Source organism: Besnoitia besnoiti, chromosome XIII (genome assembly GCF_002563875.1).
Source record: "Besnoitia besnoiti strain Bb-Ger1 chromosome XIII, whole genome shotgun sequence".
Taxonomy (NCBI): domain Eukaryota; phylum Apicomplexa; class Conoidasida; order Eucoccidiorida; family Sarcocystidae; genus Besnoitia; species Besnoitia besnoiti.
The window spans coordinates 1,137,471-1,161,760 of NC_042368.1; the positions used below are offsets into that span (position 1 = coordinate 1,137,471).

Genomic DNA, 24,290 nt, shown 5'->3' on the forward strand with positions numbered 1-24,290 from the left:
CGAATTACCGGGCTTTTTCAACTGCTGCCCCGCCTACCTCAGTCATGCGCGTCTGGCGTCTGTCGACTCCGCACGGCTCTGCGCCAGCTTCCTTCTCTTTTTCCCCTTCAAATCAGCAAGCCTCGCGACCACGCGGGCCTTGAGACGCTCGAGTTCCTCCTCATCCTCCATAGAGGCGACAGCGGCGAGAACCTCTTCTTCCCAGTCTCTGCCATCAGCAGAGGACGCAGATGAAGTCCCAGACCGGCGGCTGCGGATCTCTCGCTCCAACGTGGCCGCCTTGATCCCGCCGTCTATCCATGTACTGTCAGCAGCTTCGCCGGCATCTCCGGCGGCCCGTGCGCCTCCACTCGGTTCTACACACGTTTTTTCGTGGACAAGCTGAGGAGGGACGCCCTTTGCTTCGGTTCGTGCCTCCGAAGCCGCGGAGGAACGTCCTGCCTTCCTGTCAAAGCACTCGGCATCCTCGCGCCTCTGCCCTTCAGCAGCCTCGCGCGTCGATTCGCCACGCCGCGGCCGGGATTCGCTCCGCGACTGGCTGTGCGGAAGCGCCGACCGACGCTCGTCGCGTTTTTTCGCCTCTCCATTGTAGACAAAACTGGTGTAGTACAAATGCGTGAACATGCCTGTGAGAATCTGGCAGTCAAAGCGATCCGTCACCCCGCCGTGGCCCGGGATGATTTCTCCGAAATCCTTGATGCGTGCGGCGCGTTTGAACCCACTCGCAAAGAAGCCGCCAAAGGGCGCGAAGAAACCCGCAAACACCCCCAAAATAAGGCTGTGGAACTGAAAGGGGGAAAAGAAAAATCGACAGGACGATGGGGCCAAGAGAGACAAGGCGCCGGCCCCCGCGGCGGTGCGCGGACGACCCACGAGCCGACCGTCCTGGGGCGCCGACTCACCGGCTGGGCTCGTAACTGCCTGTTGCTCACGTCGAATACTCACGAAATCGCCGTTCTCAGGCGTGGCCTCCTCTTCAATCGCAGCGAGCAGGCTGTCGCCTCTCCCTGCTCCCCCGGCCTGTACGCGTCCCGCGTCGCGCTCTCCCTGGCGGCTGCGGTGGTCGCCATAGCCGCCCTCGGCGTCGTTGCGCGGCTCGGCTGCGCCTCTCTGCTCATCTGCGAGGCCAGCGACCGCATCTGCCCCAGGACCTGCGGCCGCGTCCTCCAACGTCGGCGCCTCGAGAGGCGGAGCCGTGATCCAGCCCTTGAGGCCGAGGAAGGCTTCGATGTCCTCGTCGTAACACCGCGGGTGGAACTCGTCGGGAACTGCGCAGTCGAGGTCTCTCCACATGGAGAAGGGTCGGAAGTCGATCATGCGCGGGGCGCAGACAAAAACTTTGTAATGCTGCAGCTGCTTGGAGGTCAGGACGGCCCAGAGGAGCGTGATGAAGGAGGCGCCGACAAAGCCTTCGACTGTCTTCTTCGGCGACAAGCGGATGAGGCGTGTGCGGCCAAAAAGCATGCCGCAGACGTACGCCGACACGTCGTTTACGATCACCAGCGACGTCGGCAGAATGAACCAAACGAGACCCGAGTAAATGTTGGCGATCTGCATGAGTGACTGACCCACAATGAACATCAGGGCGACCAGCATCACGCCCAATTGGGAAAACTGGTACCGCATCGATCCTTTCCGAAGAGAAAGAATGAACCAGACGAGACCCACGAATCCTGCGCTGTACGTCACGATGCTGTGAAACACCAGCAGGCGCTCCAAGGAGCGGCGGATCGCAGGAAACAGCGGGACTACCGACTGCGCGGGCGCGGCCTCGCCAAAAGAGTCCACCGCCGAGCGAGCTGGCCCCGGGGCCGCGACCGCCTCGTCGCTCCAACTCTCCAGCGGCGAAACAGCCTCCCACGGCCGCCAGGGCATGCGGACGATCGCGGGAAAGCCGATCCCCAAGATGGTGATGACGAACCAGTACCACTTGAGCAAGTAAAAGTCCGGAAGGCGCACCTCCTCGCGCTTCTGCTTCACTGCGATAATTTCGCGATACATCGAGGCCACCAAGGCAAGAACCAAGCACGCGCTGTACGCGTGCCCTGCGGAGAGGATGATAAAGAAGACAAGAACGAGAATGATGGTCCACAGCGACCGGACGCGGAACGTCTCGAGCTTCTTCTCCAGAGGCTTGTCGGCTTCCAACTGGACTTCAGACGACGACGCCTGCGCGAGAGAGGGCGCCGCGTGCCCACTGCTCGCAGACCCTCGGCCGCTGCCCGCGCCCGACGAAGACGCTCCAGCCCCTCCGGCCCCCTTGCCTGCGACGCCCGCGACGCCGAGACCAGCCAGCCCTGCGGCGCTTCCCAACCGACTGCGCGACTCCGAGACAGCCAAGAAACCAAAGCACCTGAAGGGTTTGAGAAGGAACTCCCCCAGTGAAGAGGACGGACACGCTGATGAAGCCGAGTGCCGAGTTCGGCTGCGCCAGCGCGGCCCGGGAGCCCGTGAGGAAGTTCCGTGACTGACTCCTTGATTGCTGCGTCGGCGTGGTCGCAGGCAGGCTGACGTCTCCGCCAGCGACCCCCCCCCCAACTCCGCGCCGCCAGCGCGGTCGCTAAACCGGCGCTCGGTCCCAGCGCGGAGAGGATCATCCTCTCCGCCGTGGACTTCATCCCCGTCTTCGCGCGCCGCATCTGTCTGTCCATCGTCTCTCCGGCGACAGCCGATAGGCTCGCAAAAGGCCTGGTCGGCGCCGTCAGCGGGACCGTGTGAGTCCGGAAAGACCGAACTACTCGACTGACCTGCCTCGCCTCCTACGGCGTGCGGATCACCCTCCGGCTCGGTGTCCAGACCCCACTCCGTCATCGTGTTTTCGCCTTCGCTTTCTTCCAGCGACCACAACCCTCCGCCGCTGGGGCAAGAGGACACGCCTGCTGGCGGAGTGGAGGCCTCCCCCGCCCCCCCAGGAGACGCGCCCGGGAGCCCTGCTACGCCGCACGGACCCCTGCGGAGCCCTGCGCATTTGGAGTCGAGAGGGCGGCCGCATGCGGAACAACACGCATCCGGATTTCGGGTGTGGCTCAGTGCCGGCGCAACCAGCCCAGACGTCCTCTGCGGAGGGAGCGGCGAGAAATTCAGACTTGCGGCTGTCGAGGATGACGGCACGAACGACGTTGGAGACGAAAAGGCACACGAGTAAGTCCACTGGGGCGAGCCAAAAGAGGGGGAAGACATCGAGGACGACACAGAAGAGGAAGACGACGAGGAGGCAAAGGCGGCCCTGGGACCTGGACTGCCCCCCTCCCGCTTTTCCAGTTCGTCCTTGGGGGTGACTTCCACGGTTGAAGCCCCGCCGCAGACCGGAGGAGGCGAATGCGGCCAGCCTCCCTCCTTCGCCACATCGGCCCTAGGCGACGGCGGGGTGTCCATGGCGGGGTCCGCAAAAGAAAACAGGACAAGCAGACCCCTGATGAAAGCGAAAAAGTGCACTCGCTGCGAGCACGTCTGCTCCAGACGCCGGATAAAAAAAGACTAATAACGCGGCACACGCAGACGTGGAAAAACAACTTTATGAGTTTCCAGGGGCGTAAAAATCCATGTCGAGACAGTCGGGCAAGCGTCGCGGATCCCTCCACGGCGAACGAAGCTTCAACTTCCGTCACAGTGGCGGCAGAAGAGCAGATGCAGGCGGGAAGGAAAATGACGCTTGCAGGGTCACTTTTACAGGCCTGTGGAGAGCATGAGCAAGGCTGTACTCCCGAACAGACGTTGACGACTGGAGGGGAGGCTGGGGGTATGCTTAGGAGTGAAGCACAGAAAAGCAAAGACACGAAAAGTCACCGGACAAGACACCGTAAGTGGAACCAAACGAACTCACGCGTCCATGACCTCTCAGTCAATCTCCAGCGGCGAGGCCCGGCTAAAGAAATGTACAGCGGGTCACGATTGTGAGTCTCGCGGATGTCCTCCGAGCTCCGACGTCAGAAACTGCATTCTTCAGCCTTTCCAGTTCAAACGAACTACCCGCATTCTCCAGCCTCTCCTACCAGATGTGTTGTTTTTGTACAAATAAAAGTAGAGTTACGGCGTCAAATGGCGGTCGCGGCTGCAGACTGAATGCTTCACACGAAAATTAGCCGCGGAAACAACGGTGATCAGCGATATCCGGAAGTGCTTCAGGAAAGGCACCCCGGACGACGCATAAAAGGACATGTGACGTCTTCCTCTGTCCATCGAAAACCGCACAACTCTTTTCTCACTTGGAACGCGACGAGAAAAAATCCCAGTTCTCAAAATATGCCGTGCATGAGCATTGCGACAGACACGGAGGAGGCCAGCACGCCTTTGCTCGTCGGCGTTTCTCCCTTCGTTCGCCGGCACATTCTCCATGCGGCACGTTCACCATACAATGGATTGTTCGACAACTTTCGTTCTTATGAAGCAGGAGTCACTGCAGCGACAAGGCGAAAGCCCTTAAGCAAATCCCCGCGGTATTCTTCAAGGTGCACAGCGCGGAGGTGTCGCGGAACCGGACCGCAGCCGGTTGAGACATCTTTGCGCTTAACGCTGCAGTGTGAGCCGCCGCTGCAGAGTCGACCGACTAAAGAGAACTCTTCTACGCGGGGGCTCTCTGCTTCAGAACTACCCCTCTTGGTGACGAAGCTAACTTTTTATCATGCAGCAGATAGCGTGAGGCATGCCCTGCCTGAGGAGCAGGGTGGGCAGCCGTTGCCGACCGCCTGAGTAACCGTCACCCCCGCGGTGGATGCGCCAACACCCGTGTTTAAGCCGGGAGCTCTGCTGGTCTTTGCTAGATTAGACGTACAGATTTTTCGAATGCGCTGGTAGCTACCAAGCTGCCCCGAGTGTTGTCCCAAAGATGCCACGCAGAACGAAAGACGACGCAGATTCAGCGAGGGACAAGCACACACCCGCTTGATCTCTGCAGGCCTGCTCCTCGCCATTTCCGTCACTGCATTTGCGGAAGAACCCAGCGTGCGGGGGTCGTTTGGTCGAATTTGCTGAAACAAACGGCAGCTGCTACTAGGCTGTTGGAGGACAAAGGAAGCCGTTGCACTCCGGTTTGCCAGCTAGTAGTACTTCCTGCTCTCACGTCGTTGAACGTGCATCACAAGTCAGCGTTATGTTGTTGGTCCATCACACAGACCGCTATGGTATTGGTTTGAAGTTTCGCAGCTACCAGTCGAATTTCAAGGCCCTGCTCCCTCACTACTCACTTTGGAACGGGGGGCTAAGCGCCGTACGAGACGTTCCCTGAAGCCCTATGGGTCGAGGGCGATTTCACGAGAGGTTTCCTAGAAGAATATGAGCCGACCGCGATTTTCACGGCGCCACGCAGTGGCTTACCCATGCTGTAAAAGCGGGTGGTACCCGCTTTGTCTGCGGATGCACAGACATGCTTAGGGGAGCCTCGCGTACCGCTGTGATTATGACAGGCGTTAGCTACGCGCGTCGCCTTGAGTTCAGGTGCTGCGTTAAACCTGCAAGTGCGTACTTGCCTGCGAAAAGCCGGGCGCCCAGCTGTCTTCTGACGCTCCTATTCTTTTTGTGTCCGAGCTCCAGGCCAACTCAGCCGTCAAGAAACAGACGATAAATTCCATGTCGTGTCAAGTCTCTGAATCCGTGCTGTCGAAAGCTGCTCTCGCTGCGTCGGCTATGCACCAGCGAGTGAACAGATTAGGGACTGCGTGGATAAAATATGCACCATTTCACGCGAAATCTCATCGGCATACAACACGGAGAACAGCCGGACAGTAACAAGGCTGCAACACATAGCACGAGAATGGCGATGTTGGCATGCAGCGAAGCATGGTGGTTTTCTATGGAAGACCATCGGTACATGGGTGGCTGTTCTCCTGTGGGCGTATTGCTTATCCGCTTATCCATATATCAGGCATTGCCCAATCGCTAATTCGGGGGCACCTTTCTGCCACCTCCTTACGCAACAAAGCGTAGCAATTCCTGTCGCTCACTCTCCCTCTTCGCATATCCGCAACTACGTGCTCAAAGCTGTCGCTCGTGGAGGCACAACTTGCATGTATACTAAGTTGTGCTGTGACTTCCAACAATAAGAGTGTCTGCTGCGTCCGGTGCACACATGTGTACCGCTCCAAAAAGCATTTGAGGAATAGCAAACCCGCATGTGTGCCGAATACCAGTCTACTTTACAGCGACATCTCGAAGCAGTGCACATTGACTGTTCGCGGGACGCTTGTCGTATGACTTGCGCTTTCTCGATTTCCTCGAGCGCATTCTATCGAAGTTGCATGGGTAGCGGCACAGCACGATATCTATGCGCTGCAGACTGCTCATTGTGTGTTTGCGCACCAATCCGTGGATAACGCTGCTATACCGCCACACTGTGTCACGGCGTTCCAGCCTTGTGCAAACACGCACGTAGTTGTCGGTCATGCTTCTGCGTTGCGGGCCACTTGTGACATTGGGAGAGAAGAAAAACTATACAGATAGAGCTGCGCAAAATTGCAGCGCGTCATTGGCACTCGCATTCTCGGCGCCTGCCCTGAGAGACGTGAGAGGGCCCGAGGAGAGCCTCGCAAACACGCTTGATACGTTTCGGACCATGACAGAGGCGCTGCAATGAAATCTGTAGATTTTCTGCCGCTGCATGTGTAGGGATACCGGATCAACTGCATGGATCCGGTATTCCATACAAGCATGGTTACCTCCTACGACCACGGATGTGCGCCTACAGCATCGCTCGCTGGGGAGCGCAGCACGTGACCCCATTCTTCTCATCAGATGGATTTGCACTGCCGCACGTATCTCAGCGACAGCTGCATGATACCTGTTCACAGTTGTTTGAGTGCCCGTGTTCGCTTCTCGACATCTCCTTGTCGATCGTTTTGCTCGCTGTGCTGCAATACGAGCGCTAGCGGCTTCGCATTGCACGGTCGGCGGCTAGGGACCTTTTCCCGCGTTCGTTCTTCTGCGGTCCGACTTACAACCCTTAAGACGGATAGCAAGGGGAATTGGAGTCGAAACACAACCAACGTGAAACAGTGTGCCCCCTCCTCGAGTGTACCCCCGTCAGAATTAACTCTGGGCCCCGTGTCAGCGTTTTTAACTCTCTGCATGCCGAAGAGCAACCGGCGCGGGACTACGTCCCCGCACTCGAACTCACGACTTTTCTCGTCCCGCCAGTCCTTGGCTCCCGCCTAGGTGACTTCACTTAACGTTTTTCTTGTGTTTGGTCCTGGAGCTTTCTTGGCCGACGTTGTGAAGAGAGTCGCTGCGCTCATTGCGCGCTGAGGCATTCGTCATATGATCCCACACCAAACGGATGCCGCGATTGCTCTGCGAGGAGAGGCGTTTCACACGTCCGCCACCTCGCTATTTTATAGACTACCAAGACCCGACTGTAGCAACTCTCTGTCGTCCCCATCATCGTGCAAATCTCTGCAGCCACTGTCATACTCGCTTGCCCGAGGCAACACTAAACAGAGTGCGTGCGGGAGAGGAAATGGTAGAAGCGGAAACTGATCAGAAGGAAGCAAGTGGAATCTCGCTAGGTTTTGTGACCCATGTTTTGGGGGTCGCGCACTGGTCAGGGCCGCATGTGTTAACCAGGCGGGAGGATTATTTCTTGCCCGGACTGGGGTCCTCCCGCTCCATTCGCGTGAGAGCGACGCTGGCCTCCACTTAGTCGAATCTGTTTTGGCGTGCTTACCAGGTGCGTGTATTTTTGCGGTGTGACTTCCTGCCCTCCTGTCATCTGGACTCGATTTGTTGCGCACGGGCCTCCCTGCCTCCACTGCCTCCGAGACTCTGGTCGAACACGAAGCGGCCCTCCCTCAGTCTGAGCGGCTGACACTCGCTGCTCCTACTCACGTGGGTCTGACGGAGACTCTGACCGGAGCGTGGAGAAGGCCAGTGCCTGGGCGTGCTTCCTGCCCAACGCCTACTCCTCCCCACTCTGACCCGAGCAGCGCCGTCAGAGCCAAGCGCGGCTGCTACACGGCGAAGAAGAGATCTTCTTCCGCGGCAGCGGGGAGGCGTGGCGCCGGCGAGCAGGTGTCCCAACCCTGAACCCTTCGGTCCGTTTGCACTGCGCTGAGTGACTACGCGCGCGGCGACAGGAGGACCCCTTTGCCTCCCTCCGGCCTTCGTTTCTGGGAGACCTCCTGGATATCCCTTTCCACTGGTTGCCCGCGGAGGAACACTTTCACCTCCAGCGGCGGACTACACGAGGACGCATCGCACGGATTTGCAGCGCTGGACACAAGAGGGACGCCGCTGCGGCAACTGGCCTTCTGCAGCATCTCCGGTCAGCGGGATCGGCAGCCGGAAATTTTTAGGGGACGTCTTCGCGCGTGGGGCGAAGTCCGTGTCTCGCCTCCAGACCGGCTTCGAGGCGATTTCGCTTTCACGTGCGAAGCTCCGCTCACCTCAGTCGTTTTCCCGCCCGTCTCGCGATGGGGGAACCAAGGCCGCTGTCGCAGCCGGTGGCGCCCGCTGACTTGAACGGCGACGAGCGAGCCTCGGCGCGGGAGGGGCTCGAGTCCACTCCGTTGAAGGAGGCGTCTGCGGCCGCTTCACAGTTCGCTGCGGCCTGCGTCGGCGACTCGAAGGTTCAGGCGCTCGATGGGAACGCCGCTCGGGAGGCGGCGCAGAGGCAGACGGGTGCAGAGACTGCCGCCGCCTCGCCGCGCGCGCTGCGGGAGGCGCTGCAGTCCACGGTGTCGTGTCTGATTGTCACGGACGTGCAGCGAGACTTCTGCGAGGGCGGCTCCCTCGGGGGCGACGGCCGAACCGAGATGGTGCACAACATCAACAGGCTGCGTTGCTGGCGCAGCCCGGGCACGGGACACGCGCTCTCAGGCGTTCCGTTTGAGCAGCTTCCCAGCAGCTTGAAGGCCTCCGACATTGGGGACGAGCTGTTCAACTACGTAGTCGTTAGTCGCGACTGGCACCCGCCGAACCATTTATCCTTCGCGAAGAACCACGGCAGCGACTGCAATCGCGAAGCCTGCGTCTGCGGCGACGACACGGAGGCGGCGGGCGAGGCTGGGCCCTCCGGCCGCCACGACGGGGGACAGAAGGGTTCTCCGGACGCGACGGAACACTTCGCAGCCGCGCGAGAGAAGTCAAAGACCGCACTCGCTTCCCTGGAGCCGAATCAAATTCGTCGCCGGCGAACGGGCATCGTCCTCGATCTCTGGCCGGTCCACTGCGTGCAAGGCACGCCGGGGGCGGAGCTCCACGAGGAGCTGCTGACGCTGCCCAGCGACATCACGCTGTTCAAAGCCACCAACCGCGAGGTTTGTTGACCGAGTCTAGCTGGCGTGTCTGGTGGGAAAACGAGAAAAAAGGGGACCGTGAGGGAGAGGCTGGGTTGACGCAGTGCTTGGGACGGGGGAGGGGGGGGGGGGGCCTCCTTTGGTTTTCTCGTTCGTCCGTGCGCGGAGAGGGTTTACGACTACGCAGTCGTTCGCAGGCACTCTTTTCAACGCGCCGACTTTCCGCGGTCACAACGCAGCACGAGCATGGCCCCCGGGACTGCCGACGTGAAGTGCATGGCTCTCACTGCGATGGAGTCTTTGCGGCGCTTTTTTTTCTTCAGGTCGAGAACTACTCGTGCTTCGGCGACGGCCAAGACAGAACCCAGCTGGCGTCGTGGCTCCAAGAGTGGAAAGTCGAGACGGTGTGCGTCGTGGGCCTATGCACCGACTACTGCGTAAGCGCCACGGCGATTGCTGCGGTGAAGGTCCCCGGGGTTCGCACGGTCTGCGTGCTGCTGGACTGCTCCAAATCTGTTGTGGAGGAAGCGACGCCGAGTGTCTGCGAAGTGATGCGAAGCAAAGGCATCCATGTAATGACTGCCAAAGAGATGCTCGGATAAGCCGCAGCAGTGCGGGCTCCAACTCCACCACCCAGGTCACGGCTGAATCGAATAACGCAAAGCGGCGAAGCCGAGTTGCGGAAAGAGCTGCGGCGAGCCTTCGGCGCCTGCTTCGCACGCGCCGGAGGCGGGCGGCGTAAGAAGCTTGTCATGATTAGACTGTATTTTTGGATGGAAGGATTTGGAAGAGGGCCGTCAAACGCCGGGCTCGGGTGGCGTGAGTCCGCGCGTGAGCTCGCGGGAGACTTGAGCTGCCGGGCGCGCGGAGACCGTAACGCCCGCAGATTCGGCGCGTTCAAGGCTAGAGCAGGGAGGAGAACTGCGCATCAGCGATGTAAGAATTTGGCTCCAGACGAGGACGACGAAGGCAAAGACTGCTCTAGGAGACTCGAGGTAACGCCTGGAAAGCACGCGCCGAACGGGAGCCTGGAAGGCAGAGACAGTGGAGAGAGCGAACGAGGTCGCGAGGTGGCCTTGTGGACTGCAGATAGACGGCGAGAGGAGAGAGAGAGCAAGAGAGAGAGGGGGACACACAGAACGCGATGTACGAAAGGACACGCGCCTGGCTGGTGCCAAGACGAGAGTTTCGCATTTGAAATATCGGGGTCCCATTTTTGATCTCTGATAAAAAACTCACGGTTGTTATTTGCGGTGGCGGGATGCCTCCGCTTTCAGACATGTGTTTCTGGCGTGCCCGAGGAGGAGGGGGCACGCGTTACAGAAGGACGCATAGACGCCTCCTTCAGAGGAAGTTCGCGAGTCCCCTCTCCGAGGGCGAGGCGAGTGTCGACGCCAGTGACCTCCCTCTGCGTACTTCTGTGCGCAGCTCAGAATCGCGGTAGTGCAGGTGAATACTATGAAACTTTCGCTTGAGTGTGCGCCAAGCCCCGAGTGATGCTTGTATAGTCACTTTCTTTCCTCGGCGTCAAGAAAGCGCACAGCGACAGCGAGGGAAGCTAGAGGGACAGTTTGTCGGGAATGACTCGGTTTTTTCATCTGACATCATGACGCCGAACTGTCGAGTCGAAGAGTCAATGCAGAGAGGACCCTAAGCGCTTACAGGCTGGCGTTGGAGGAGAGGATGGAGGGAGGGGACCCAAGGACAACAAGGCAGGTGAAAAAAGAAGTCCCCGCGGAGTCGAGCTTTGTTATGTCGGGTGGGAGAGTGCCGGCGAGTCTGGCAGGAGCGATCCCCAACACACAGTTTTCCCTGAATCCGTGTTCGAGGCGGTGCATATCCATCCCTCTCTCCAGAGGTAATTTGAAGCGAGTTTCTGTTTCTGAAATGCAGGTGGAAGAAGAGGGAAGGGTTTGTGGAGTCTCCTTGTATCCGATTCTCTCCAAAGGAGAGGCGGTTCCGCTCCCCGTTGCAGCGCTTGTGTATCGTCGCTATCGAGATCTGCGGCGTTCGGTTTGCTAAACCGCTACGCCCCCCCACCGCCCCGCAGTCGTTCTCCGTTGTTGTTCAAATATGTGCAAGCGCTAGGATCTGAAAAAACTTCCTGGACCTCACAGCTTCTTTCTGCCTAGCGGGAGCTCGGCTCCAGCGCCCACACAACTGCCCGGCAGCGCGTTGTACGTCGTCGAGCTGACGTGTGGATCTGTAAATCTAATGCAAACAACATGCCTCTGCTGTATCTCATCCGCCACCCACAGGTCAAAGTTGACAGCTTGCGGATAGCTGAAGCCTATTTAGACACATCTCTCTATATCTATCTATCTATTTCCAGGGGGTACAACACGTGTATAGATACATCCGTCGTGTACCTTAGCCTGCGTTGTCTCGCGTAGTCGTCATGCGGATTCCACTACTCAGAAACACAGCTTGCCTCAAACTGATTTCTCGATGCTCTACGTGGCGTCGTCTCCGCTCGGGCGTCCCGACCAGAACTGGAGGAGCCTCTGGGGGCCGGTACAGAGGCGAATGATTAGGCATTGAGATTCAGGGGTGAGGAGAGAGTGCAAAGGAAGCACCTTTGAAGACTTACAACGGAAAAAGAGAACTGCACCGGAATCCCCCCGTACCACCTCGCCACACCCGCGTAGGGCACGGCTCTACCTGGAGGCCGGCAAGTATTAGACTCATATTCAGGGATCGGCATGCGCGTGCGGAGTGTGTATGCAGCCACAAACAAAATACACGCGCAATTAGATACGTACATGCATGTGCGCAAATGTCCTGGTGAGGAGAAAAGATTTGCGCCTTACGAAAAACGTGTGTGTTGTTCAGACATCAGCGGTAATTTCCGCTCGTTTTCTCTTAGGCACGGTGTTCCACATATGATCTTGTACAGGGCTAGCAGCTCCTGCGTGCGAAAGCATACCCCTTAGAACTCTTTCGTCTACGGACGTTTCCTCCCCACAACGCATGCTAATCCCTCTGATCCCGCATTTCGGGGTGCCTCAAAATTATGGGGAGTGAAGGCGCACAGGTGTCCGAAATCTCCTCGCACTACACGCGAGACCACGAGTCTTCGTCCTCCATAACATGTTCAGCCCCCGTACCACAGGGGGCGGCGTGGGATTGCTCAGCGCGGAATCCTCGCTCGAGAGACTACGTCTCCTCCGGAAGGCGAGAATCCCCTGCGCCTTGGCCGCCGACATCAGAATGCCTTTCGTAAGCAGCTTCCCTGGTGGAGTCGGCCTGGAAGTTCCTCAGCCTGCTGAAGAAAGCCGACAGCGGCTGGCTGCGTCCCTGCGAGCGGAGACAGGTCGACTGACGCGCCTCAGGATCCAGTGTGCCTGGTCTCTCAGTCTCCCTTCCAGTGTGAACAAGGGACCAGCCGCCGCGGGTCGTCGCGGCTTCTTGCGACCCCGACGGGAAAAGGAGACCTGGGTGTCTCTCCCCCTGCGGGGGAGAAGGCATAGGCCCTGCGTTTGGGACGGAAACAGCGGGCCTTCCGGCGGACCCCCTGTCGGCCTTTCTATCTGCGGTGGGCAGCGCAGGTTTCCCCATCAGAGTCGGCCCGAGGGAGTCTCCCCCCCCCGAGAGGAGGACCGGCAGCTGCTCAGGCGCCCCCTCACGGACCCCCGCTTCCCACTCGTTCTGCTCATTGTAGACCGAATTGCACCAGACGTACTCTGGGGGCGGAGTTCGCTTCCCTCCGCTGTGCGTCGCTTTCCCGCCGCTTCGGCCGCCGCTGCCGAAAGCCGGCGGCTGAGGAACAGGCTGCCGCCTGCGGAGCGAGCAGCGCTGCATCTCAGCGGTTGCTGCGCGCCCCGCTCGATCGAGCTTGGCTCGCCAGTGCTCCCGCGTGCATGCGCAGATGGCGAAAAAAGCCAACACGAAGCCGCAGGCCACCAGAAACACCACGGCGTACACCGCGAGCGGGCCTAACTCGAAGAGTGGGTCGGCGAACACCACGAGCCCGCCCGCAGGAACCCCCCACGACCCCGGGGGACTTGGGCGGGGCCGAATGCCCTGGAGCCCAAGAAAGGCCAGCGCAGCAGGAAACGCGCTCGGAGACACAGCGGGATGCGCTTCCCTCCCCGAGGCCTTCGCGCTGCTCGTTCTGTCGCGCACACGCTGGACTTCGACGTACGCATCAAGCGGGCTCGGAAGCCTGCGACCAGGAAGACCGGACGACAATCAACGGAAAACGCAGCACACACGCTGCCATTCACGAAAAGGAAACGGAACATGGGCTCCGGTCTACCCACATTTCATTCTATGCGTATATATATATATATATATACCTACATACATACATACATACATACATACATACATACATACATACAGTCGCATATATGCATACGCATATACAGCCTGATTCTTAAGCAACTATGTGCATCGATATATGATCAGGTTTGTTATTTTCTTTTGTGGCGTATATCCATCAATCTCTATGGCGTACATTGACATTAAATGGAAGGAGAACGTACTTGAAAACTGTACCCTGAAGGGCCTCCAGGTCGTCCATTATGCTGGCAGCACGTCTCTGGCTGTCTCTGCTTGGTGTCTCCCTTTTGTGTTGCAGTGTGGATCCGTCGCCTCCAGACAAGGACACCGACGTCTCTGTCAGTTTTAGTTTCTTTCCCCTCTTGTCGAGCCCAAGCGCCTTCATGTACTGCGTGAAAACCGGCGTCAGAATTCTCAGTCGAAACACGAGATCGCGTTCTTCGGGGCGCGACGCAGTTTGTTCTGCCTGGCTCTTGACACCCCCCGGTGACGAGACTGCGGTGGTGCCGCGTGCGGCATCCAACTGCCGCAGGGAACCGACAGACTGACGAGCTGCAGTTCTTTCTTCTCCGCGTGCTTCTCGTGTTTCAGAGTGCTGTTCTAGCCCCTCATACATCCGGCCTGCATCACCAAGACTGGAAAGATGTAGACTCTTTCCAGGGAGTCGATCTGTTGAGACCCGTGCGCCAGAGGCGTTGGGGGTGCTGGCGTTTGCATCGGGGCGCAGCCCGGGGCTATCTGCAATCTCTGCGTGAGGGAACTCTGCGGCCACGACTCCAATGGCCTTCCGTCTTTCCCGACTCCCCGCCACCATCAGATCTGGCGCAAACGCAAAAGGATAAGAGTCTACAGTCTTCTCCACGTTCGGCGCCGCTGAACTGGCTTGTTCCTCTCCCTCCTCTGTGGCGCTCAGCTGCTCAATAATCAGGTCTGCCGGTGACAGGTGAAGGGCCTTTGCCAGCATTCGGATCACGCTGAGGTTGAATAGGGCCCCATTGAGGCCTCCGAAATTCTCCGTCTGCCCTGCGATATTCTCCTCGTTGTCCTCGCGTCCCGTGGCTGCGCCGCCCGAGAGAATCTCCGCTACACTCACGCTGGGGGTGGTGAGGAGTACAGACACGCGCAGGTCCGCAACAATCACGAGCGGGTCGACACAGCGCCCCTGCTGGCCTGAGGCAGGCTGCGGGTGGGTAGTCTCTGCTGCAGCCACGAGAAGGTCCTCTGGAGAAAAGTGCGACGGCGTCCCACACAGCGCACGCTCTCTCATCAGGGGAACTCGGCCGGCGCAGGCCCGGTCCGCCTCGCCGTCTCCGGGGCGCAGAGAATGCAGAGAGAAAAAACGAAACCTGCATGCGGGAGACAGAGGCAAACCAAGGAAATTCCACAAGCGTGCGTCCTCTCCTAACTGACGGCCTTCGTGAACGCAGTGAAGTGTAAATGTCACTGCGGAGTAACATTCACGCTACGACTCTACCTAGCGACAGCAACTCTCTCCTCACCTGTGTGCGCTCGCCGCGGCCAGCCCTCCACAGTCTCAGGGCCATGGTGCCGTGGTTTTGGGGTGTCGCGGGGCCCCGTTTCTCAAGCTAGCCTGTTCCTTTGCTGTGGAGAGATCTGCATGCGCTACGGATCTAACTGCTGCGACAGGCTATCTGAAGTTGCGAGTTGTGACGTCCGCCGCCGCTGCCGACGGGATCCAGCACACATGCTTGATCTCCACTCCCGCCCGGGTCGCCCCACCGCGGCTGCACGTCCCACGAGACCGTCGGGGACTTGCGAGCTCGCTGGCGGCCAGGCAAACCGACTGCGAAACGCACGACGCCCTGCCGAATTCGCGGTTCGCTGAGTTAGGCAAAGCTTTGCGGTGTTCCCCCCTCAAGTTTTCTCTCCCATACACTCCAGAGCATGCCTCACCTTCGGCAGAGGCCGTCACACAGGCTCCACTCGCCGACTGCGATGCCGCACCGGCCCTTGTAGTCCGGGGATACCATCAGCAGAGGGGCGCGGTTGCCCTCCTCGTCAAACGCCCCCATGGTCCCGTCCGGCCTGAGGAAGATTTGCAGCCACTGGCGGGAGGCGACAGGACTCGCTGCCGCGTCGCTTGGCGTTTTCTGCGCGCCATCTGCCTCGCTTGAGACTTTGCTCGATGCCTCGTCTCTCACTCCGTCGTCTGCAGACGCGTCGCGTGACCCCGGGGACGCCCGCTCGGCGTCGCGCCGCCCTCGCTGGCTAGGGCCGTCGACCCCGCCAGCCCAGACAGAGGCGGACCTGCAGAACGGAGGACCCTCTCTGCACTGCGTCATCTCCATGGCTGCCGCCGCGCGAGCACACTCGCGAGAGCTGGAAGAAAGGAGAAGGCTGAAGAACCTGTAGCGAGAGGCGTGAGAGAGAAAAGGCGAAAAGGTGCGAGGGCACTCCGGAAGGCATTGGGGCCCGAAGCCGCCGATGCGCTGCTCACTTTTCGGCTACGCCTTCAAGACATGCTCACTAGAAACACAAGAACGAACTGAAGGAGGCGATTTTCGCCATTCAGATGTGAGCGCCGCTGCGCACAGGAGAGAATGCTGACGCTCTTTCGAAGACTTTTAGAGTGGAAAAACACGTATTTGTTATGTCGATCCCACGCACGAAACACCGCGACACAGAGATGAAACCCAATTTGGGCACCTTCTCGCTGTTACCTTCTTGAGTAGCAGTCAGCCTCACAATCGCTCCACGCACTCCATCGCCCTGGGCAAACACCTGGACTGAGGAGGCGTTCACCCCGTTTCTCCTCTTCACCTTGAGAGGAAGATTCGGCGTGTGCGGAATTCGCGCTGCCGCCAGTTTTCCCTGAGGCGTCCGCGCCGGTCGGGAGGCCTCCCTCGTGTGTGTCCGCGTCACCCCACTCCGAGACAAGGTCCCGAGCCTCATCTTTGTCATTTCCCTCCTGCGTCCCTGAGGAAGTCGCTTGTCTGTGCCTTTTCGTCGCATCCTCCTCGTTGTGAAGCGTCTTTTGCTCTTGAATGGCGGCTTCCCTCTGCTGCAAGAAGAAATCAAGCAGCGAGTGGAACTGGCTGCCGGCTGCCTCGAGGGCGTCTACGCACCCCTCACTTTCTTCGCAAGTTGCGAAGTGAATGCTCCCTTCCTTTTCTTTACAGTCGCGACCGCGGCCGTGCTTCTGTATATACACTTGGAAAACGCGGGTCTTGTAGCAGTTCGCTGCTGGCGATCCGTCGTCGTAGGAGGGCACTTCCCACTTATCTCGAGGCCTGGGGACAGGAACGCCGAGCTGAGGAGAAGCGGTGAACTGGCCCGGAAGCGGAGGAAACATCGGACTGTGGAATCTCCTCTCTCCGCCGTCCGCTGCAGGAGAGGTCTCGAGGCCGCCAGCAAACGGGAGGGGAAACAGAGCCTGAGGCAGAAAAAAGGCCTGACTGAGTCGCCTATCCGGCGATGCCTCGGGATTCAAGCGAGTTTCCGCAGGATCAGAATCCTTCACCTGAGAACGCCCGCCAGGGGTACCATCCTCAGCGGAGGAAGCTGTATGAACTGAGACACCCGTGGAAAGGGGTGAAGCGACCTGAGAAACACTTTGGGCATGCGGAGAGGGATTGGAGCGTGGACGCTGCGCAGGCGGTTCCTCGTGGCTCTGCATGCTTGGAGAATGCGGAGAGACCGGGCGGCTTCGCTGCTGCCTGTGGTGCAGTTGCAGAAGAGGATGGAAAGGAATGCATGGCGACCAGTCGCTCCACTCGCCGTAGCAGTCTTCATCGGCGGAATCTGCGCCACAACGGAAAACGAATTTCTGGTTTTACAGGGGGAGAGTGAACAGCAAAAATCAGCCCTCAACAACTCCCCCCGTGTGCGCCAGATGCGCCTACATAAAAAAGGGCAGTTGCAGGGAGATTATGCGTCGTGTGTCTGCTCTGATTCAGTTGGAGCCCCTCATGCAGAATTAAGCCGGACGCGAGCCGCCGCAGCTGCTGAGACCCGCGGCGCAAACAGTCGTGATCTGTGAATATGTTTGTATTCCAGCAACGCAACTTATAATTAATGTGCACTAGCATTGCCGCCGTGACTCCGCAGGCGACCTCTAGCACTCGCTGCTATGTCGTCACCTACAAATGCTCAGCTGAGGCAGCACCGAGTTGCTGTACGAAAAACAGACTCCGTGCAGAGTCCTGTCTCTGGCTGTCGTTCTATTCTCAGCAGTCATTGCTCCGTGGGCTTCTCCAATCCCGCGGCCTTGCAGCGACCTCGCGCGCCGCAGGCCCGCGGACGGCGAGCTGCCCTCCTCTTTCTCCATCGAAGCTTCCTCCGTCTTTTCTTCCCTCTTTGAGCTGCCTCGCTTGAGTGCGGCTACCTCGTTGCTTTTTCCGCCTTCGGGATTTCTTCTTCCCGCTTCTTGCGTGTTTCCAGCGGGTGTGCGGCTATCTTGCCCCTCAGTTCCCCGCTGCGGCTCTCGGAATTCTGTCCCTGTTTCCTCCTTCTCTTTCGGTTTGCCGGATCGCTGGACCCTTGAGTCAGCATGAGCAGCCTCTGGAAGTGCGTGCTCATCGAAATTCATGAGCGCCAGGTCTTCTGTCGAGTGCAGGGAGTACTCAGAGGCTGTCGGGCGGAAGCCAACCGCGCGCCGAGGGGAGGTCGTCGAAACGCTGGCGTAGCATGCCGGTCCGTACGCCCCGCCCTCGGCCTGCCATGAGGCGTTTGGGCACCCACGGGTGACCAGACCTGTCTCTGGGTGGAGGAACGCGCTGCAGTCGCGACAGTCGTCCTCCATACACAGATTGACGGAATCCGCTGACAAGAGAAGGACAGGGGGGGTCACAGAGAAGGATCGCACAACGCATGTGGCTGAGAGGCAGAAACTCTCCTGGTGTGACCTAGTAGAGGCCACTCGCTCCTCCGAAACGGGGGCCCGAAGGACGCGGCGCGCGTACCGCCTCCCCCGCAGCGTGATCACTTGGTTGCAAAGATGTATGAATCAGCGACACAGAGGGATTCACGCGTAGGCCGAGTGCGCATGCGCGGACCCGTGCGTATGCACCTACACGTTTGTGGATTTTAGGCCGCAGAGACCGCCGGACAAACCAGGCCCCGCTCTTGTCAACCGTCAGAGGACTCCACAGCGCAGACGGCGGCCAGGGACTAGCTTCTCAAATGCACGTTGCCTTTGTTGAGCGCTAAATCCACTCGTACTGAAAAGAAAGTTGATACCCGCAGCTCAACTCCGTAAATTCCGTCGATATATATATATATATCTATCCCGGGGAGTACGGTGAACGTATACGCGCATTAGCTTCAGGACTTTGGCTTTATCGGTCGGCTTCCTGCATCTGCGTTTGCCTACGAGCCCGCTTTCAGGCGTCTTGTTTTTTCTGCACCAAGAGGCGCCCATCTGCATGTGGGCTACAGCGCTGGTGATTCCGCTCCCATTCCGCTGCACTCACTGCTTTGCGGAAGCGGAGGATCCCTGGAGTCGAAGCCAGCGCCCTGCCCGCGCCATCCAGTGCAGAAAATTCGGTGGCGCTCCTCGAAGGGAGATTCGCACCCGCCGTCTGCACGCAGAAGCCGCTCAGGCAGGTCAGGGAGCAAGCATGCAAACCTAGAGCTCGATTTCTGGAGGCAGACGAGCGCAGGAGACGGCACGCGTGACTGCAGCATCAATTGCGGTTTGAAGAAAAATGGCGGACTCCTGCAGGGGCCGAACGGCAGAGCTGCGTCACTGCCGCTAGCCTAGGGGGAAGAGAGTCTTAAACTCTAAACGCGACGGGCATCCTACTCTCCCAGTCACTGAAACGAGCCCCCAGAACGTAACGAGCTAGTATTCGGCAACAGCCGAGAAGTACTTTCTTGAAGAAAGTTGGGGGTATAGGGTGCGCGCGCTGCTGGCATTTTGTCTATATGTGTGGAGTTCCCCAGCATGTATCCATGCATATGCGTCGACGCCAGCCGCGCACACTCAGATAGGGGACGATCAATCTCGAAAACTCGGGGTACTCACCGATGACGAAGCACGACCCAACATGCTCCTGCCGCATCCCCCAGAGGCCTTCCTTGTCGTACTGGAAGAGGCACCTAAAGCCACGTCAAGCAATGGCGCACACTCCACAAAATGCCCGGTCATGCTGCGCCTTATCGCGCAAATACTCCCTCGATAACTGCAGATGGATGAGGATAGAACGCGAAGACTCCGAGGCACGACATCGAACGTCTTTTCTCCGAGTAGACAACTGCGAATGCAGTCACAGCAAGCGTTCGCGCAACCACGTCGCCTCCCAGTACATGTCGATGCATCCCTAGAGTCACACGCGTATGGAAACACGACGACAAGCCCCCGGCGGCATCGGAGTGGCATCCACTTATCGGATCGTAACTAGCTACAGAGAAGGCGAGGGTCTACTGGCAAACACGGCCAAGCTGCACTAATACGCAACCGCACATTACGATAGGCATACAGAAACGCCCACGCAGGTCCTTGGGGATGCCCACAGCGTAGGTTGCGGCTGACAGCGCACTGTGTCTACCTCAGGATCTTCCGTGGAGGGCTCGTGTCGGCTTCCGCATGCTCCGGCGTGCTTTCTGCGTGGCTGTTCGCCTCGTCAGCGTCTCTCTGGAGCGACCTCGGAGGGCGCCACCCGCACTGGACAGCGCACCGCACGTCGACGAGGCCCTTGTGGTCACAGTCCGCCTCGGGAAAAAGAGAGAACTGCGGAGCGAGCCAAGCACGCTTTTCTGGAATTTCAAGCGAAGCAGCACGGGGCAGAGCAGGCAATTGACAAACAAGCTGTGTTGCGGAAAAGGGCAACCGCAACCAGAAGCACCCCGAAATGCGTAATTACAAGCACACACATGCATATATATATATATGAGGTCAAGAATGCCACATTGCACGCAACCGTGCAATCGTTCCTTTGTGGTAAAGCTGCCTCGGTCATTTATGTCCAAGCACGTTATATATATATATATATATATATATACTTAGCGATCTGCTGCGCTGCTGAGCTGCGACCAGCACGATCTGTATAGATTCCCGCACAACCAGAGCCGAATAGAGTGAGATCCTGGCCAAAATCACCAAAGTGCCTTCGTTTCGTGAATTCAACTCTCTCGCTGAGACTGACTTTCCCCATTTGTCCCTTCGGTTGCGCTTGTTTCGCCACTAGTCGAGGTCGGCCTTGCCTCTTTTCCGCTCGAGCCCTCGCTGTGGTGTTCCGTTCCTTGTTGCAGCGTGTCGGTCTCCGTGCAATCATCTAGAAGTTCTTCAAGAGGCGGCAGAGGGGGGAGCGACGGTCCGTGGCGCTCGGCTTCCTCCCCTCGATTGAGTGGCTCCGCTCCACTGGCGGGGAGCCTGTCTGCAGATCGCTTTGCTTCGCTGTCTCGAGGGACAGTCCCTACTGGTTCAGCCCCGCCTTCGTCACCTGAGTCTCCCCCCTCTCTTTGGAATACTGACCGGCGAACAGAAGCTGGAGGAATATGAAGGTGCGGCAACATACGCTTCGCGCAAACTAAATCGAGGACAAGGAGCCAACGGTAGCGGCCGAGAGGGACGACCTGCCGACATGCGGACAGAAGGCCGCTGGAAGAAGAGAGGCACAGGGAAAAACATGTGCAAGGATAGCCTCTTCTTAGGTTCCCAGCTCAAATCTCTGACAAAGATGCACTCGCGACGCGGGCTGCGACGTGCAGCTTCTCGACAACTGCAAAGAAAGCACGGCAATCACCGCTTCCCCTCGGCGCTACACGACATCATTGTCTCGTACAGCAGAGAGAACTGTGCTGTCACTCACAGCCCCATGGAGAAGTGAGGACGTGAGTCGGGCGCTGCTTGACATGTCGTCAGCCGTGGTGTCCTCTTTCGAAAGTAGCAACGCGATACAGACGACACTTAAGCGTGTGGCTCGCTCTCGTGAGACGGTAGCGCAGCAATACGTACCTTGTCATATACCAGTAGTCAGACGGTGAACCGTCGCAATCTCCCCGTGGATATTTGCACACGAAGTCTTTATCGACTACAATGAGCGGGTTGCCGTTATCACTATGAGACGTCTCTTGCGATTCCGCTTCACCGCTGAAGATGTCTTTCTCAAACGAATCGGTCGCTGTCGTCCCCGCGTCTTGTCGACCAGGCGACTGCCGCAGTGGTGCGGCGGTGGAGTCACTCGGGCTCCGAGGCCCATCAGACGAGCTGCCGGTCACCGCATTAGCTGTAGTGTTTTTTCGCTCCTGACGGACGCCGGAGGTTGTGGACTGGTCTAGATTCTGCACGTGGCTCGTGGCTCGGTCGGTTCTGAGAGGCGCATCTGAGGATATCGGTGTTGATGATGGGCCCTTCGCTGTTGTGCTACCCGCCAGCTTCTCCGTGGCTTCCGGAGAACTAGCGTCCGCGGCTGCCATCAGTGTGTCGTCAACTTGTGTGTCGCCTCCACGGTGGACCGGTTGCATGCTCGCCTCAGCCTCAGGCGTCGAAAGGAAAGCAGAAGCCTCAGCTTCTTCGGCGGAGGATTTTGTGCGGTGAGAGAGGGACGAAGGGTTGCCGGCATCGTCTCCCGCAGTGCTGCTGCCGGTCTCCATGCCAGAGGTCTGTTTCACACCATCGTGGGGGCGTGCGAAAGGTTGCGTGCCGTCGACGTCGCTGGCGCCATGCGAGTAGGCGTCTAGCAAATATCCACGTTGACGATAGAGACACGAAAAAACTGCATGCGTCTACATCGTCGAATGTTACTGTTCACTGCAGAGCTCGTACACCGCGTTTCACAGCACGCCCGGCCCGCCTACTGTGAGCTACAGCGTCGTGAGCCCCCGGATTCCTGCTCTACTTAGTGTTTGGTGCTTGGTTCTTGCGTAGACTTTAGAAAATCGGTGAAAGTTCTGCTCTTGCCCCCGGCAACACAAGATTTGTCTCTTCTGCGTTGCCTCTTCCAGCAAAGGCGTGGCGGTGTGTCCTCACCTTGTGTCACAGACGCGAAGGCGGCGACTAGTGCAGCAGATGAAGAGGCTGAATTTGTCTGGAAAAACGAGGAGAGTGAGAAGCCCCGAAGGACAAGTAGAGTGAGGCAGCAGAAACAGAACGCAGCCCGCAGACGGCCGTAGCTTTCCCTTGCCACCGGTGGGCTCGGTGGCGGCAACGTTTGCCATCTCCTCGTAGCGTCGTGTAGACGAGAGGCTGACGGTGTGGGGCTCACAGAGCCCACGCAGTTGACCATTTTAATGGGTCGCAAATACCAAATGAGGAGACGAAATGGGCCGTGACAAGGCAAAGAGGCAGGACCTGTCTACTAACCAGGAGGGAGAAGCCTACCAGGGAACCTCCAGAGTCTCCTTTCAACCAAATGGAGTGAGAGAGTCGACAGGAGTTTTCGCAGAGCGCATATGCGTTGATACGCCTATCACAACAAGGATAGTAACGGCACGCTCAGGCATGCGTCCAGAGGGATGTATTTGCTGGCATGAGCACACAAAAGAAAGTTGCAAACTGTGCGCTCACTCCTAAAGGAGGTGCCATGGTTCATCACGCACGCTGCATAGAATACTTGCCTCTGAGAGCATCATGTATTTCCCTTTCACAGGTGTCAAAATCGTGAATCCCGCGTTCACGCTACTAACGATAACGGTGACCGGCCATTGGGAATAGATTTTGGGACTCGTAGAAAACAGAGAAGGCTAGAATAGATTGCAACTCCGAATACCACAGGGAAGGACAAGGGGTCTTCCTCTGCTGGCAATATCTGTTGGCAGAAAAAGTCTGTGCGGATGGACATCGTGCATACGTTGCCGGAGAGTCAGCCATGAGCACCTGCAGACAAGTGTGGCGTACGTGTCTCGCGACCTTTCAAGGATATCCTCCTTTTGGTGGTTCTCTTTGGAATTTGCACGCGTGGATGCGGGGCCACTGCGCTCAGCACATTCATGACTCTCAACTGACACGCGCACGGGTTCCGCAAGACAGACCTGGCGACCGATAAATGAATGCGGCTGCCCAAATTTTCGACAGAAGCCAATGCAAGGTGTCGTCCGGGAGACGTCCGTATCCCTTACAGCAAAAGAGAACGGAAATGAATAAAGCACCGGAGAAGGAGCTACTCGCACGCTTTAACAATGCACACCGCGAGTGCAGAGGCTCCCTTGACTTCTATGATGTGTTTTTTCATGAAATATCAGTTCTGTACGCAGTAGCAATCAAATAGAAAATCGTAGGGAGCTTGGGGGTGTGTTCCTCAAAGACAGTCCATCGAAACCTAAATTTAATCGGTTTTGTACCACCAATTGTTTCCGGGTCGGTTATTCTCCAGGTCTCCAGGTGCAATAAATGGATTCCTGTTCTACTGTTGATCTGATGATCTCCAGTATTGTAGGAACTACAATATAAACGCCTAAAAATGATAGTACCAAATTAGTTAAGAACAGCAGCTATCAACAGGCTCCTCACCGGGCTTTTTTGTGCGTATGCGTCTTTAGTGAAAACGCCTCCATAGCTGGCTGTGTACTCTCTGGACGGCTTAGCAGCGGTTCACCTTAGCCCCTTGCGGTAGTAGAGGATACTGTACTGCCATATTGATATCGACATGGTGGGAGGGGGGTATCAGCAACCTTAAATCTGTCCATCAATGAGTTACGATGTGAATGGGCCATACATCGGTATTCATATCATTTTTTGCACCCGAGCTAATAGCCTCTGGTCGTGGTGACTGCCTTTTCTTCTTCGTGGCCCGTATCGGAAGAGGGAAAAGCAGGAGCCGAAACACTTTTTACGAGGGTAATCGTGGCAAACGAGATTTTGTGGCTCCCCCTATGCAATGG

At 58.1% G+C, this 24,290-nt stretch overlaps 3 protein-coding genes across 3 annotated transcripts; 1 reads left to right on the plus strand and 2 right to left on the minus strand.

The window, feature by feature from the left end:
- Positions 1–42: 42 nt before the first annotated feature.
- Positions 43–3,375, minus strand: BESB_031270 (phosphatidate cytidylyltransferase; the record flags this gene model as incomplete). Its single annotated transcript, XM_029361795.1, has 1 exon — positions 43–3,375. The coding sequence occupies one exon, from the start codon at positions 3,373–3,375 to the stop codon at positions 43–45; it is 3,333 nt and encodes a 1,110-aa protein (XP_029215262.1).
- A 5,024-nt stretch (positions 3,376–8,399) lies between these two features.
- Positions 8,400–9,826, plus strand: BESB_031280 (Nicotinamidase; the record flags this gene model as incomplete). Its single annotated transcript, XM_029361796.1, has 2 exons — positions 8,400–9,245; positions 9,548–9,826. 2 exons carry the CDS (start codon positions 8,400–8,402, stop codon positions 9,824–9,826), a joined length of 1,125 nt encoding a protein of 374 aa, XP_029215263.1.
- Positions 9,827–12,380: 2,554 nt separating this feature from the next.
- On the minus strand, positions 12,381–22,064 carry BESB_031290 (uncharacterized protein; the record flags this gene model as incomplete). The annotated part of the gene is made up of 10 exons (XM_029361797.1): positions 12,381–13,389; positions 13,712–14,854; positions 15,423–15,875; positions 16,190–17,270; positions 17,613–18,290; positions 18,941–19,048; positions 19,495–19,568; positions 20,018–20,199; positions 20,889–21,069; positions 21,427–22,064. 10 exons carry the CDS (start codon positions 22,062–22,064, stop codon positions 12,381–12,383), a joined length of 5,547 nt encoding a protein of 1,848 aa, XP_029215264.1.
- Positions 22,065–24,290: the final 2,226 nt, after the last annotated feature.